Source organism: Excalfactoria chinensis, chromosome 11, assembly GCF_039878825.1.
Source record: "Excalfactoria chinensis isolate bCotChi1 chromosome 11, bCotChi1.hap2, whole genome shotgun sequence".
NCBI lineage: Eukaryota > Metazoa > Chordata > Aves > Galliformes > Phasianidae > Excalfactoria > Excalfactoria chinensis.
Window position 1 is genome coordinate 6,669,948 of NC_092835.1, and position 16,359 is coordinate 6,686,306.

The following is a 16,359-nucleotide window of genomic DNA, read 5'->3' on the forward strand; positions in this document are numbered from 1 at the left end:
ACTTGTTTTTCTTTCTGTCACAGACGTTCTACAAAATCCTGTGATGTGCAACTATAAGTTTTCTAGAACCAAAATTTTTCCAGTGCTTTTGATGAAACTATTTGTGTGTGGGCTGATTATTGCAGCAACACTGGAAAGTAAAAAGAAACAATGAGGAATGCACAAATCAACACATGAGCTTTATCTGTAGCCTTTTCTGAGGTGATTTCATTTCAGTTTCTAGGCTAAGTTACTGGAGATGATTTGGAGACCATCAAAATTGCTCCAAACATTCACAACAGCTCACCAACAATAAACTGGTAAAGCAGCCCTAGTACAGAAAGCACCTTCGTAGACGAAATTATGTACTGTAATTTATACTGCTGCCCATGATTTGTGGCTTAACTCTCCAGACAGGAGGCTGCATTTTCAGTTGATATATTTTTTCTAATATTTATTAATATAGCTTACAAACTACTGTAAAAATGTTATTATTATGATGCAGGTGACTCTTATACATAAATTGTTCTTAAGTGTTATGAAATGTCCTGTCAAGATATCATAGTTCAGAGCTGACCAAAAATACACATTATGCATCTCTGAAAAGCTTTGATTTTCACAGCAGTGCACAGTTCTTCTCAGCATAATCCACAGTAAACTGCCAGGTTAAAAACTTCAACGACTTTTAAAATGCCTCTAAAGTGATTTTAGAGAGATCATAGGAGTAGTGAAAGTTCATCTTTTTCATTTCTAAAACCCAGGAGGCTAACACTCTTTGAAATCTAACTATAAATATACATTTCTGTCCTGCCTGGAAACAATAAACCCATAAAACACACTGCTTTCTGAGTTCATTACAATTTATTGTGAAAGCAGCATGTATTACATCTTATGAATTTCTATTACATTCTGGTTAGACTCTGTTGTAAGTTTGATCCTTTCTTATTGTCACAGGTTAACCAAAAATCTACCTGCGCCCGTGACAGGGGGGCAGCTGGCCTGCAGGGCTGCTGGCCCAAAAAGGAAAGGGAGTTAGAAGAGAAGAAAGAAAGGGAAAAGAAAACAGAGGCAACGATCTAAGGAGGCACACTTATTTACTAAATACTATATCGAAATACAGGATAACACTATATCAAAATACAGGATAACACAATATAATACAATATAATTGAAATTAAGACTAATGAATCAAGCAAAATAGGAGAGAGAGTGAGTCCCAAAACCGAGAGGCCTATTGTAAGCTCTAGGCAAAATGGCTGGAATGCTCCCCCCTGGCTCTGAGGATTCAAGATAGCGATTCCAGACTGGGAGTGAGATTATATAGTGTCCTTGTCCTGTGACTTATCCCTGACCGTGATGTCCTCTGGGATACGTAGTCTTCTTATGTTAGCTGAACATTTATTATCAATATTATCCATACTTCACATGATGTTATGATGTGGAATACTGATAGCAAAATTACAAAACCATGACACTTATTTTCCTTTCCAGGCAAATGCAAACTGTGCTTTAACAGAGTTAAAAATGTTACAGACTTGATCAGCTCTGATATAGGGTTAGAGTCATGACTAATCTGTAACATTTGGCAGCATGCTTGGAATACTCAGTTTTAAAAGGCAGAATTTGTCATAGGATCTAGCTATCATATTTACTAGAGCATGCTCTCATTAAATGCATTATATACATATTATAAAGCTAAAGTATGCACAATTTTATTTTATTTTATTTTTTCTAATGAAAACAATCACCAGACAAAGCTGTTATTCCTAGATGGCAGTTGGAATTCTGTGCTGCAACCCACTTACTATAACTGCTTCGAAGACAGCAACTCAGTCTTTGTTGAAGGAAAACTAATCTACATTTTCCACGCAGAAAATATATTTCAGGGATTTGTGAAGCAGCTTTCCTCATCCTACCCAGCCAACATTTCACTGTATCCAAACTACAGGAGAACAAATATGAGTAAACTGCGCAGGGAAAATACAGTTTCATCTCTATATGCATTCAATCCTGAGCTTCCTGTTGAGCCCTTCAGTAAATGTACCAATTAGCATCACTTCTGTTGCTGACTTTCTGATCAGCTTTTTTCAAACCAGCTGGCAAAGGTTTTTTGACACAGAAGATGCTGATACAAATACAAAAGCCAAGCAATTTGGCAGAAGTATATCCATAGTCACAGTTAGAGCTACTGTACATCACAGGTGTAAAAGAAGTATCCCTCTGCTTTCTGGTGATATGGTTCAACCAGGAATCTCATCTATAGATGTGTATGTTATTAGGGGACCTGACATCGTGTGTTGAAAAACACTACTCCACAAGTGCAAGTCATGCATTCTCATCAGAATAAAAAAATACATGTATTCCTTTTTTTATAAGGAGAAAACCATTTACTGTGCATAGAGTGGTTATCTGTTAAAAAGCACGTCAATTAGTTATTTTATTATTTTTTCCCCAAAATAGCTTTTACCTTTGCTTATTATTATTATTTTATAATCCTTCTCTGTTTATATTTTAATGTGCTATTTATGGGGTTCATATTTATCACATACTGAATAATAAGACAAGCCCATTTCTCTCTTTGTGTCTTCAGAACACCACAAAAGCAGACTTTAATTGACGTACTTTTGGAAAGGAAATAATTTTACATATGATGCATAAGTACCTTGTTAGAAAAATTATACAGAGTTGAGACATGAACACTCTCCTAACCCAATACAGACTCTGAATATCATACTAGCTATTTCAGAACAAACTGGACAGCAAGCTAAGTTTCTGATAGTGTATTAGATTGTACCTGTTCTAAACAAAATCGATCCAGTCATTATGCTCTTTCTTTTTTTCTTTTTGTCTTCATCTTTGAAATAGACTACAAAGCTTGTAGAGAATCTCAGCAGGACACCAAATCATTTTAACCTAGCCCAGCATGATATCTATTGGAACCACAGTAGTAAATATGGATTTTGAATTAAAGATCAACAATTATCTAGACTCAGACTTATTTTGTTTTCTTCACTGTTACCTAATTAGTCAAATCTTTCATTCTTTTTATCAGTTACATACGTCTTTTACTGGTAGTGTCCTTTGTCTGCATGAGGTAGAACCACTTATAAAAGCAACTAAAACTGCACTGAAAGGAAAAATCACCATAATAAAAAAACAAAAAACAAACTAACAAAAAAAAAACCACCCAAGCCCTTTTGTATGTATATATGAGAGATAATAAAGAAGACAGGGCTGTGTACACTGTAATGGGCATAATCTCCTTATTCCTAAAGCTTCCTAAATCAGATAAAATACTATTAACCTTTCTCTGTTACCAGCTACATATTTTTAAATTACATTACAAACCCAGACAATACAATGATTAAAAAAATCTAGATTAAAGACATTTACAAAAAGTGCTATATAAGATTCTTATAAAAGAGAATATATATATGTAATGGCACTTACTCTGTGCAAACTTAGGAGGATTGTCATTAACATCAGTGAGTGTAATTGTCACCGTTGTAGTTCCAGAAAGTCCGCCCATATGTCCTCCCATGTCCTTTGCTTGGATAACCACAAAATATTCTTCTTTGGCTTCTCTGTCCATGTTGGGAAGAGCTGTTTTAATTATAGCTAGAATAAGGACAGGGGAAGAAGACCGTTAGCTACAGATCCAAATTCAGTTCTGCAGGTATTTTATGCACATAGGTAAATTTTGGTATAAAAACACTAAAGGTCCAGTTAAGTTGTCGTTTAGTTCCAAGGACAAAGAAGAAATCCAGGTTTTTGAAAGCAGTATGTTAGTGCTTGCTTACCCTGATTTAATTCAAAAGGCAAGGGAATGCAGTCAAAACTGAGAATTATTCATACTTGTGATACTTCCTTTTCTTGATAAACCCTTTGGTTCCTTTCCTATCCCCCACAGAAATCAATCATTTTCTCATAGAATTAAAAAATCAGGAATAATAATGATGCACCCTGCAAATAACTTCACTGTTTCAAATAAGACGAGTGTGTTAACACCGACTATCAGAGTTTGGTCTACATTAATTTGTTTCCTTAGGAGACCTGAAACATTATTTCAATTAGTTTTGTATTAAGCCTATTAGATGTTTTTTCCATTATTATTTTTAGGCAGACAGTTCTCCTGTTTTTATTTTATGTTTTAAAAAACCAACCCCGTAATTTACATAGTAAAGCCAGGCCTACAAAGGACTTATAAAAAAGATGCCACATTTACTGTTCTTCATTCTACTCTGAGTCAAGTTAACTATTTCAATAAAGTAATAATTTTTTCCTGTGTTTTAATTTGTCATTTGATGTATAAAACACTATACCCCTTGTCTATGGTATGAAAGACAAAAGGATTAAAATACTTTAAAAAGCATCAACATCAGAATTCCAGCATGTAACTTTTAAAGAGTAAAACTTGGTATTTTTTTCTCAATGAAGATACTAACATAATCTGTAATTTCAGTATGCCTATCTACTGTCTTAGCCATAAATTATTTACTAGAGGCTGAATCAATGATAAAGTGAAGTTTCAGTTTCAGACATGATACCAAGATAAATGTGCTCTTTTAATTACCATAACTGGAGATGAATGTTTCTAAACATTGAACATGTCCAAATTACACAGGTTGATTATTACTGCTGAACTTTCTGTGTTCAGTATCTACAAAATTGATGTCAGCAAAAGCAAAGTTGCAGCAGTATCTCTTTTGCTCTTATCAGGCAACACAACAAACACAAAAAGGGTCCATTCTCACCTACCTTAGAAACTTGACCAAGACAAAGACAGATTATGACAGTTACGCATAGAGGATATCAGTGATAACAATTGTGTTTTTATTTATTTCTTTATTTATTCACCCGTTCTCAGGCTGGGTGCACAAGATAGACTGAAACTTTTACTCTGTTTTTATAAAACATTCCACTCACTAAGAACTAATAGGCATACAGCACACAGAGCATTAACTCTGTCAGGGTCAACACACTCAATGAACATTCAACCTGTTTTACTTCAGTTCAACCCAGAAACATATTGAGGACAAAAACGTAACTACATTCAGCATGCTCTGATGGATAACAGTGATATGTGTCAAACAGGAAGCAGTTTAAAAGGGAGATAAGAGAATTAATTAAAAAATAACATAAGGCACGTAGGTGATGTTGGAAAACTGTATTTAGAAAAGTTATCAATGGCTTACTGTCAAAATGGACAGATGGATGAACTGGTTCAGAGGGTTTGATCTGCTTCTTGCATCATTCAACATTTTTTGAATGATGGGAGACAGGAAAAGCTTATCAAGCCTTTCAGATGATACAAAGTTGGGAGTAGTGATCACGGGAAGAACAGGACTAGAGTTCAAAATAATTCTGACAGATGGGCTAGTCCAAAAAAGCAGGGTGCAACTCAGTTTGGCAAGTAAGAAGTATTTCATGTGGGTGAAACAATTAACTTCACGATTACAATAGAGCAGATGACTCATGAGAAAGAATGTGGTGTCACAAAGAGCTGAATATATGAGTCAACTGCATTGTGTTGTAAAAAATGTTCAAACCTTTTCTGATGGTATATTATCTAGTATGTAATATGCAAGAACTGTGGAACAATCCTTTCAGTCCACTTATATTGGTAGCCTACAGCTGGAGCACATTGAGTTTTGGGTATTTCTCTTCTGTATTGCAACTGATAAGGAGTGTCCAAGTCTATGAGAAAAAAATCTTGTCTGCATCATTTGGGGAATGATGAACATAGACTCTGCAGCCAAATATGTAAAAATTACTGAAAAAAATTACTGGAAGCTACTCTCCCATCCCACTGAGGATAAGAGGGAAAATGATGGACCTAAAATGTAAATGAATAAACGGGGTTAAACTGAAGTACATGAGATTTTACTGAAACATTAGGAGAACACTTTCTAACAGAGAAGGCTATGTAAGTACAGATAGAAAAGGCTGCTTGTCAAATGTATAGTATTTCCATCGCTGAAGGTCTTTTAAGAACTTGTCAGACAAGTATATGTTGCAAATGAGAAGGGGCAGATCTGATCATCTGGGGGTAAGGGTGATCACTGCTTACTGCTTAAGGTCTCTCTTCATTTTGCTTAAGATAGGGCTTCATCTCCGTGTGCTCTAATATATTTTACGCCTCCAAAATATATTTTAAGCCTCCAAAAAAATTAAACAGACATGCAGCCCAAAGAATCACCATTTAACTACAAATCCCCTAGCTAAAGCTGGAAACATGAGGAAATGGGATAGAAAATATATTAGGAAGTACTATGTTTGACCTGGACACACTCCAAAACTGGGCATACAAGAATATAATGAGATGTAACAAGGCCAAGTGCAAGGTGTTGCACTTGGGTCAAGGCAATCCCAAATATGAATAAAGACTGGGAAAATAACTCCTTGAGAGGAGCCCTGCAGAGAAGAGCTTGAGGGTCCTGATAAATGAAAAGCTGGACATGAGCCAGAAACGTGTTCTTACAGCCCACAAGGCCAGCAATATCCTGGGTAGCATCAATGGAGCAGTGGCTAGCAGGGAGAAGGAGTTGATTGCCTACCTCTACTATGCCCTTATGAGGCCCCACCTGGAATACCACATTCAAGCCAGGGGTTCCAGTACAGGAAAACCATGGAGCTGTTGTATGGGATCCAGAGAAGGGCCATAAAGATGATTGAAGGGCTAGAGCACCTCTCCTATGAAGACAGGTTGAGGCTGTTGGGCTTATTTAGCTTGGAGAAGGATCCAGGGAGATCCTTGCCCATGGCAGGGGGGTCTAACTAGATTATGGCCCCCTCCAATTTAAATCTTAAGCCATTCTATTATTCCAAGCTATTTCTCCAAATAATGAGAATATCCTCAATATTCTTTTTTTTTTTTTTTTTTTTTTTTTTTTTTTTTTTCTGTCTTGCTTTTCCTGAACAGCTATTGGTGTCACACTGCTCAATAGCAAATAAAACAGCTGCAGAATGGGATTTACTTTTACAGTGATCCTAAATACACACACTGAGCAATTCACACAATCTGCCTCACAACTTGAATCAGTTAAAATGCTCCCCTGTGGACTACTTTCAAGAAACTATTTGGAAGAATATACACCATCTCACACTGAAAAAGATCTGGGGAAAAGAAGCAATGTTACAAAGGCCATGGCTGATGAAGAGGAAGAATGCAAGAAGAACAATAGGAAAAGGGATCTGTTTTCCACTTTTCAATTTCCTCTTATTTTATTTTTTTTTATTTTATTTTTTTTAATTTTAAGAATCTGTTCATAATAGCACTATAAAAGTACACATAATAATAATTGAGAACATGGAATAAATCCAAAAACGCACTATGCAAAATTGGAATCTGACCCTGAAAGGTGTTCTTAAGAATGTCATTTGTCTCATGTGTTTTGATGAAGACTTCCTGCTATTTCAACTAGAATGCTTTGGAGCTTCCCCTTCTTCATTTTGTAAGTAATCGGTTTGATCTTCCATGTTAAAAACTTCATGGAGTTTCTTTTTAAATACAACAGCCATTTAGGACCAAAACTTCTGCAAAATCCATCTCATGATTTCTTCAGAGAGCAACAAGATGTATTCTTTTCTCTCCCCTGAAACATACTGACTTCAGATATTTTAGCAGCCCATAAAAAAAAATCACTTTGAGACCTCTGGAAAACCTGCACTATAATTCCTAAGAAATTAATAGATCAGTACTAAGTTTCTTGAAATTTGAAGAATTTCAAGTCCTTTGAGGATGTCATACAGGCATATTTCTACTACTTTAAAATTCAATTTACTCTTCAAATAAATCATAATCTTTTAAATAAAAATTATCATCAAATATTCACATTTCTTACTAAGTTTTAATGCCTCTAGGACTTTTAGTCTAGGAAGACAAGAAAAATATCTGTATTCACTACATAAGTTGGTTAACTTCATAGAAAAAATATCAATTTCAGGGTATCCGAACTATCTTCAGATGCAGATGTGTTTAAAATCAAAGCCATAACCCACAGTAAAAATAGTGACTAGGTGAGGAATTGAATGCTATGTTACACAATTCCACGTGGAGTGACTCTGTGACATTTTAAAAATTATTTTAAGAGAGAAGCTAACAGTGTGCATAATTTATTAAAATGTTTACTTTTTAAAATTGTATGGGGAAGGTGGCACCATCTGTCTCTCTGCTAAACAAAAAGATGAAGGTCGAATACTGTGCTATTAAGTCTGTAGCTTCTTATGTAACCTACAAACTATTTTATCTTCTTTCCAGTTCACATTACCTCCATTTATGCTTTTTTTTTTTTCCTATTTTTACTTTCTTTTTGAAGTAGACTTGCAAGCTTGCCATCGTAAATAAATGAACACTACCTTTCTTTCACTAGGTACGGTATTGTTCAAGAATATCACAGTCAGATAGAACCTACTATAGTACTGCCATTTCCATTTCAGATGAACTTGGATCTGAGTTTTTCAGTAAGGAAAAAAATGCTTTCACCTCTTACTAGAGACTTACTATTTCTTTTTCCTTGGGAACAAGTTTTCATTGGCATAGTAAAAGGGTCACCCTCTCACCAACTGGGAATGAATGCAGTAAACGATATAGCACAGCACTTACAAACTTGCTTTTTTAGGATTTCATTTTTCATTATTTTCTAATAATTCTCCTAGACAGAAAGTAGCTTTTGCTTCTTTTTCAGATGTTTTCCAAATCTGGCTGTGTAGCTCAGTTCCACTCTTTCAGTCTTTTAAAGCATAACATTATTTATATATAAATCTCCTGTTTCTCTACTCAGCATGAGGAAAATTGTCATACTAATTATCTCACTAACTTTCTAAAGTGATGGAGGTATTACTCTGAAATGGAAGACATAGATGTGGTATCCTTCTTTTTTTTTTTTTTTTTTTTGCTACTACTATTATTAGATATACTCTAGGAGCAGGAATCACTTTTTTCAAACGTCAGTCTGTCTTGATCTTGAGTCACTCATCTTTGCCAACCACAGCCTGTCAAAACTGTTTTCAGATCACTCCAGAATTATGTTATATTTTCCTTATTAATCAGAAAAGACAGCTTTTCCCACTGCTGAAGGACCCAATTCTACATACCTTACTCATAGAGGCTGAGCTTTGCAAGTAAAAAGCAAGAACTGTAGGGCTGACCCTTGGGTCTGCTGCACCAGCACTTTGTCCCTACAATTCCGTCTCTAATGGGCTGTCACCAAGACAACTCTCAGAATCATCAACAGTTCTCTGTGCAAACACCCTGCCACAATTCCAAATGCTGCACAGCTTATTCAGCATGTAATGATAAGAAAAGTCTCCTACTAGTTTGAAAATATACTCTGAATACACTGCAGTATTGTACCTAAATGCATTAAGTGCTATACAGACAGAGCTAAAGGTGTTGTAACAGTTAGTGATCAAATATAAACTCCAGAAATCCAGCTTCTGTTGGAGGTAATCCTGCTACACTGGAAACAAAACTGCTATCAGGGCTGCATGAATCTACTTTCCATATGCTAATGCACACATCTACCTTCTTGCCCAGGAAACCAGTTCATACATCTAACTGGCTAAGACAGAACAACATCTACCCATCCCAGCTTGTACTTCCACAACTGTTTCAGTTAAAATATTAGTAATTGGCAGGGATATCACAGCTGCTCTAGTTAATGTAGAAAACAAGAGTTCAATCCAAGGTGTGACTAATGTTGAGCAAGTTTATCTCTCCACCAATCGCACCAGAGTTTAAATCTAAACTATTTGGAAACCAAACTATTTAGAAGTATGTTGAACATGAATTAGCTCTGTTCCTAAAATAATCATTACTTTGCCTTACAGCTGAATGTTATTTCCTGTATCAGAACTATTTTCCTATCTCTCTGTAATCTGAAATTGCTACCTTGTCATTTTATGATGAGTAACAACAGAAACCAGTCCTCATGCCTCCCTTTTCCTAGCACATCTCAAATATTTGTAGAGTGATTTCATATCCTCCATTAACCATCTTTTATCCAGTTTATACAAATTACATACAATCAATCTTGTATTCTAAGTCACGTTACTTCATCCCTCTCACCTTAGCTATACTGCTTTGAACTTTCTTTAGCATCTCAGTGTTCTTTATTATGGTGGTGGGCCTTACCAGTACTACATTCTGTATTGTGAGAGCAGCTTGTACTACTATTAATACTACTAGCATTAATAAAATGGACATTAAGAATTAGATAGAAGAGACAGCATATAATATCACAAAAACACCTGAAGTCCAAAATTTTCTCTCATTACCTTACTTATGTTCATTCTGCTCAATGGTATTTCAACGTCTTGATACAGGAAGATAATAAAGACAGAATAAAAACAGAAGATTCAGACCTGACTCCAGCTGAACACCATTTTTAGTCCTCCTTGGCCTATTCTCTCATATTCTGAATTTCAGAACCACAAGGAGTCTCACATTAACACTGTGGTCTAGACAGGGCCATACATTAAATCACTGTAAGTACTGTTGAATACCTTTGTTGGTGACCTGGATGAGGGGATCAAGTGCACGCTCAACAAGCCTACAGATGACACTAATTTTGGAAGAGGTGTTGATCTGCCTGAGGGTAAGAAGGGCCTATGGAGGGATCTGGACTGCCTCGATCAGTGGGCTGAGACCAACTGCCTGAGGTTCAGCATAATTAAGTGTCAGGTTCTGCACAATGGTCACGACAATCCCATGAAACACTATAGGTTTGGGGTGGAGTGGCTGGAAAGCTGGGGATCTGGGGATATTAGTCAAGATCTCTTGACAATTGGCTGAAGGTGAGGCACAAGAAAGCCTAGGTGGCCCAGAAGGCCAACTACATCCTGGCTTGTAGTGTAGTCAGAAAAACTAAGAAGGTGACTGTCCCTCTGTACTTGGCACTAGTGAGGCTGCATCTTAAGTACTGTGTTTAGTTTTGGGTCTCTCACTGCAAGAAAGTCATTGAGGCTCTGGAGTGTTTCTAATAAGGACAACCAAGCTGGTGAACAGTCTGGAACATAAAACTTTGATGAGCAGATGAGGGAACCTCTATCAGAAGGTTGTAGAAAGTCATAAGGTTTCCCCTGAGCCACTTTTTAAACCTTACAACCTTTAGGAGGTTGTAGAGGAGTAGGATTTGATCTCTTCTCTCAGGTAACTAGTGATAGGACAAGAGGTAATGGCTTTGATTGTACCAAGGGAGGTGCAAGTTGGATATTAAGAAAAAAAAATTCTCAAAAGGGTGCTGAAATATTGGCACAGCTGCCCAGGGAAGTGGTAGAGTCACTTTACCAGAAGATTTTCAAGAAAAATGTAGATGTGGCACTGAGGAACATGGCTTAGTTGGCATGGTGATGATGGGTGGGTGGTTGGACTAGGTGATCCTAGTGGTCTTTTCCAACCTTAATAATTCCATCATTTTATGATTTAAAATCTGTTCTTTTTCATATGTTGTAAGGCTTTATCCTTGAATAATACATTTCATTTTCCAGTGCTTTTTGTGTAATTTGCGTTGTTCATGTATTTCATGTATGTGCAGAAGTGACATTATATAAGTAAGTTCGTGTGAAATGTAAATAAGTGATACACATCTGAAAATATATTTTTTCTGCCATTCCTGTATTGTAGAACAGTGTCACTTCATATTATGTTCCATTATGGTAATCCTATTTTAAAGTTGACAGTCACGATTTAATATGTTTGAAAAAGCTTGGAAGTGAGAAGTATACTTCAGCTACTGCTAGGAAGCCCCTCTCTCAGCATTTTGACTGTCAGTATTTTGATTACAAGAGAATACACACAACTCATATAATAATACACAGTAGTCAGCAAACCTGACATCAGTTAGTCAGATGAAACAATAATGACTATATTTTAGTTCACTGTGAGTTCTGTTATTCATATGATATCACCACACTGCAAGCATAGCCTTTCATAAAAAATCTGAATCTTTGTAATGTATTATTTATGTTTGCTCTCTAACCAATGGTCATATTATAATTCACCTATGATAAGGGTAAAAATATTCTGAACAAGCCATTAAAAAAGCATTTACCCTAAGCCATATTCAGAGTACTGAGTGAAAAATAACTTCTGAATTACCTTCTCTCATGTGCCTATAACTCATACCAAAGAATTTGCAAACTAGAACTGCAGCGGTATATGTATTTTTCATCTAAGGTAATGGAAAATTATTGTTTTATGGGTCACTTATCAGTACTTCTTTCTGCACACCCAGTATTATAGAATTGTTTCCATATGGAGGTTGAGATCACTGTTAGAATTTCAACCAAGAATTGACTCACACAGGGACTAAACCTAGTTAATGTCAAGTTAGCGAGAAAAAAAAAAGAAAGCAGAAGAGTTCCTAACTACTTTCTCCCTTGGATTTATCCCTTACACTTTCTACTGCAGGCATGAAGGACATCATTGGCATCTAATTAATCTACCCAACTAATCTACCTGAATTTTCTGGTCTTCCACCATAGTGCCTAAGCATCTTGTCACAAGGAAACTTTAGCTGGATTATAATGCACTTTCTTGGCCTACTTACTAGGAAGAAAAAATATTAGTTGTGATGGTACACATTGCTAGTGTTAGATAAATATGAGGAAACAACTGAATACCTATATACTTTCTGTTTCTTCTGGAAATCAAATTTTAGTTTAAATGCACCTTCTGTCATGTCTGTCCATGGTAACAGCAACACTGTCCAAATTATATAGCTGCTAAACAAGTGCATGTATTTTATGCACCACCACCTCTAAAAGGTGAAATATTTGGTGCCTCAAGATACTGCAAAATTGTAGCTATCTTTGTATAATACTACTATTATTTTGATACTGCATGCAACGAATCGCAAACTGTCTGGTATATAATAAATATTACTATACCCTTGCTCTAAAATTCATGTATTACCAAGAAATGAACTGTGTAGTTATATTCTTCTGAAATCAATACTTCTCTTCAGACAAACCACAGATATAGGTCTGCTGCCTTTTAAAGCAATCTTTTTCATTATGCACAGTACATGTTTGCAGCATCTACAGGACTACTTGCATCTGGTTTGCTTAGATTTTAATGTATGTTTGTTGCTCATATGTTCTAGACAACAAATGGACGCTGGAGGGCTACCCCTACTTTGGCATTTAACAGGGCTAACAGATTTCTAATTCTTCAAATGTATGAAGATACAATACATATTTTGAAAAATTTTAAACATTAAACATTGCGAACAATGAATAAAACCTTTGAATATGACAGAAACGGCTGCATGCTCTTCAGTTAAACAAACTATCCTGTGTGTAGCTGAAAGAGTAGTACTGTAGTCTGTAGTTGCATTACAGATGAAGATTGCTACAAGTAGATGGCAAAGAATGAGAAGATGCTCTCATTACATAAGCTCATCCAGTTGTAATGACTTACAGAAGAACACAATCAAATATCTTTGAAAACCTAAAAAAATGGGGAATTGGGAACTGTTTATTCATTCCAAAGCAGCTCCATTATATGGAGCCACGTACCCAGAGACTGTGGCAAAGCCACTGTTCAATTCTTTATGATTACATTCCCTTTGGAAAGTAACATGTTATTTTCATGGTAACTGAACTGCTGCTGAAAGGAATATTTATAACTGGAAATGAAGGTAGGAGGAGGAATTTAATGCTAGTGAAAAAGGAGAAAAATCATGATTTTCAGGTTCACCAAAAAGCTTTGAGTTCTCTCTGGCTTTCATGATAATGGAAATGACTTACCAGTGTAATGAATGGTTGTTTCATTAGATTAAGCATAAGTTTTTAATGCAGTGCAAATAATAAATGAGAATCAAATTAAACAATTTTTTTAGGTCTGGGAAATTTTCTTTCAGGCTATTTCATGTGAAAGGACTGAAAAATGTTTTAAGTAGTTGGAGAATATATGCCATTTCAGCTGATGTGAAGGGATAAAGCAATAACAGTAAGTACTTCATGAACTTTCAATGGTAGAAACTGTGAAAGAGCCTACAGTTAATCCTCCTCTAATTAATACAAGCCATTACTGCAGACACTAATTTGTAGTAGAAAATAAAACAAAGTCATGAATTTTGACATTTGATGTCAGGGATCTTTGAGTAGTTGTATTTCCAAATGACATTTGACAAGTCAGTCAGTATGAACTAAGGGGCTTCATTGGTAACAACCTCTTGAACACTCACCTTTGAAATAAATGTTTCTTCAGAGCAACGTGCTGGACTTGTTTTTTTTGCAGAACTATTGCTTTACATTTAGCATAAAACCAAACAATGAATTATGTTCCCGACACTGTTTTCAGACTCAGGACAGTTTTCCTTCAGCCAGAAGAAAATAATTTACTGGATGAATCCAATTTAATGATCTACACTACCTACCTAAAGTCCTTGCAAGCTAGGGCATTTCTGGGATAGCAAAAAGACTTTTCCCCACAAAGTCTCAATAAAAAATATTAAAGAATTCCAGATTTTAAAGAGTGCTCCTGTTCAGAAAACTGTGCACATTTGTTCTATCAAGATATCCTTTAACAATTTATCCTAGTATTTATTTCATAACCCTTTTAATCTGCACAAGTACATGAATGTTTACTTCTGCTTTACTTTATGGCTGTAGAAATTCAGATGATTTTTCTGTATGCCATAAAGTGAGTTATAGATTTCTTCCCTACAGGAGACCACAGCTGCTTTACTCTGAGTGATTAAAAGCAGCTTCAAGTAACAGATGAAAGAGTATAACAAATAATATCAAATAGCTTTAAAAGAACACTTCTCAGATATAACTATGTTAATTCTTTTTAAGTGTGACATATGTACAGCAAACAAGAGGGAATGGATTTATTAGCACCTATTTCAGATCAGTCACTCAAGACTTTAAAATCACAGAGAAGTAAAGTCATGCCTTCTAAATGTGTGCTAATAAAACTTCATATACTCGGTATCACGTTCTTTCTTTCTTCAGATACAGCCAATCAAGAAAGACAAATCCTTTAACAAGAATACACAACATATTCACCCATGCTAAACAGCACTTTCTTTAGCTGGAAATATTACAGTCTCTTTTTGAAAATCACACTGTGTTCATTAAATTCCTCAGGCCAAGTCTTCAGAACCTAATCAGTAATAAGACACACAGCAGTTCCACTACCTTCAGATTTGCTTCAGTAACTTCTGTAATAATATCTTTACTATCACTTGTGTTAACATTAATACAGATTTTTCTTTGTCTTTTCACATGATCAGACTCTGATGGGACAAGTGTGAGACATGTCCTCACTCAGTAATGCTGATCACGTGCATTATATATAACATGTAAGAAGTATGGTCATTAGTGTAAATACAACCCAGGGATTCATATTCAGTTGCTTACCTGTATGTGGTTCAATGGAAAAGTAAGGCTGTCCTTCCAGAATGCTATAAACCAGTTTAGCGCTGTTTCCATAAACTGGATCATCTGCATCTGTAGCTGTTACTTTAGTAACAAAGGTGCCTAAATAGAAAGAATATATATGATTAATGTTTACATTCTTCCTAGATATGTGCACAATTTATTCTAAAATAATTCATTTATTTGAAACTATAAAGAAATGTGTGAAGTAAGCAAGGATTAAAAACAAAGAAAACCCACAATTATAACCTAAAACAATATTCACTAGATTCAAATGAAACGTTTTCCTTCTGGATGATATATGCCAGCAGACTGAATTTGTGGGTAAAGGAAAAACCTTTCTAGAACCTGTATCATTTAAAGTTTCTTTGTAGAATGAATTTAAAGCTACCTGATAGATCTGTATAGGCTTCAAAAATCATACCAAAGGGATATGAAATACAAGGTTAATAATACAATATAATATGTTGCATTTAAGATTTGCAAAATCACATTTGAAAGAACCTTGCCAAGTTACAGTGACTGCAAAGAAAAGCAATAATGAAAGGGATTCTTTTTTCTTCTCTTGGCTTGCTGCCATAGCAATGGTTTGATGTGGCCACAGTGACAGTGTGAGGACAACATTTATCGTTTCTGCAATGAGTTCCTGCCACTGAGAGGTCCATTGCCCAGCCAGAGTCATAAATTCCATTCTCCATCCAAAAATAAGGAAGAAAAAATTAAAGAAATTCCCCTCTTTAGTTTTAGGCAACATAGCATATTCAATTTATGTAATTAGCAAAACACAATAAAATTCTGTAGGTTCTGTTAAGGTTCGGGTAGAAAGCTTCTTTTTTCTTCTTTTATTTTTAATGATGACTTAGAAAGACAATGATGACATTAATTATATCAGCAATAAAGACAGTATCTACAGTGGATAAAAGTAGGAAAGAGCTTAAAGGCTGAATGACCATTCAAATACATTTAAAAAGGAAAATACTTATAGCATCC

General features: G+C 35.5%; 1 protein-coding gene across 4 annotated transcripts in view; it reads right to left on the reverse strand.

Annotated features, from left to right (window-relative positions):
- Positions 1-16,359, reverse strand: part of CDH8 (cadherin 8) — a 140,415-nt gene that overhangs the window by 57,612 nt on the left and 66,444 nt on the right. For all 4 annotated transcript variants that reach the window (XR_011904968.1, XM_072346171.1, XM_072346172.1 and 1 more), the window contains exons 5-6: positions 15,352-15,471; positions 3,430-3,597 (exon numbers count right to left, since the gene is read on the reverse strand). Coding sequence is in view for 3 of the 4 variants with exons in the window: in XM_072346171.1 (XP_072202272.1) it covers positions 3,430-3,597; positions 15,352-15,471 (288 nt within the window). In the remaining variant the exon portion in view is untranslated. The remainder of the gene's footprint in view (positions 1-3,429; positions 3,598-15,351; positions 15,472-16,359) is intronic.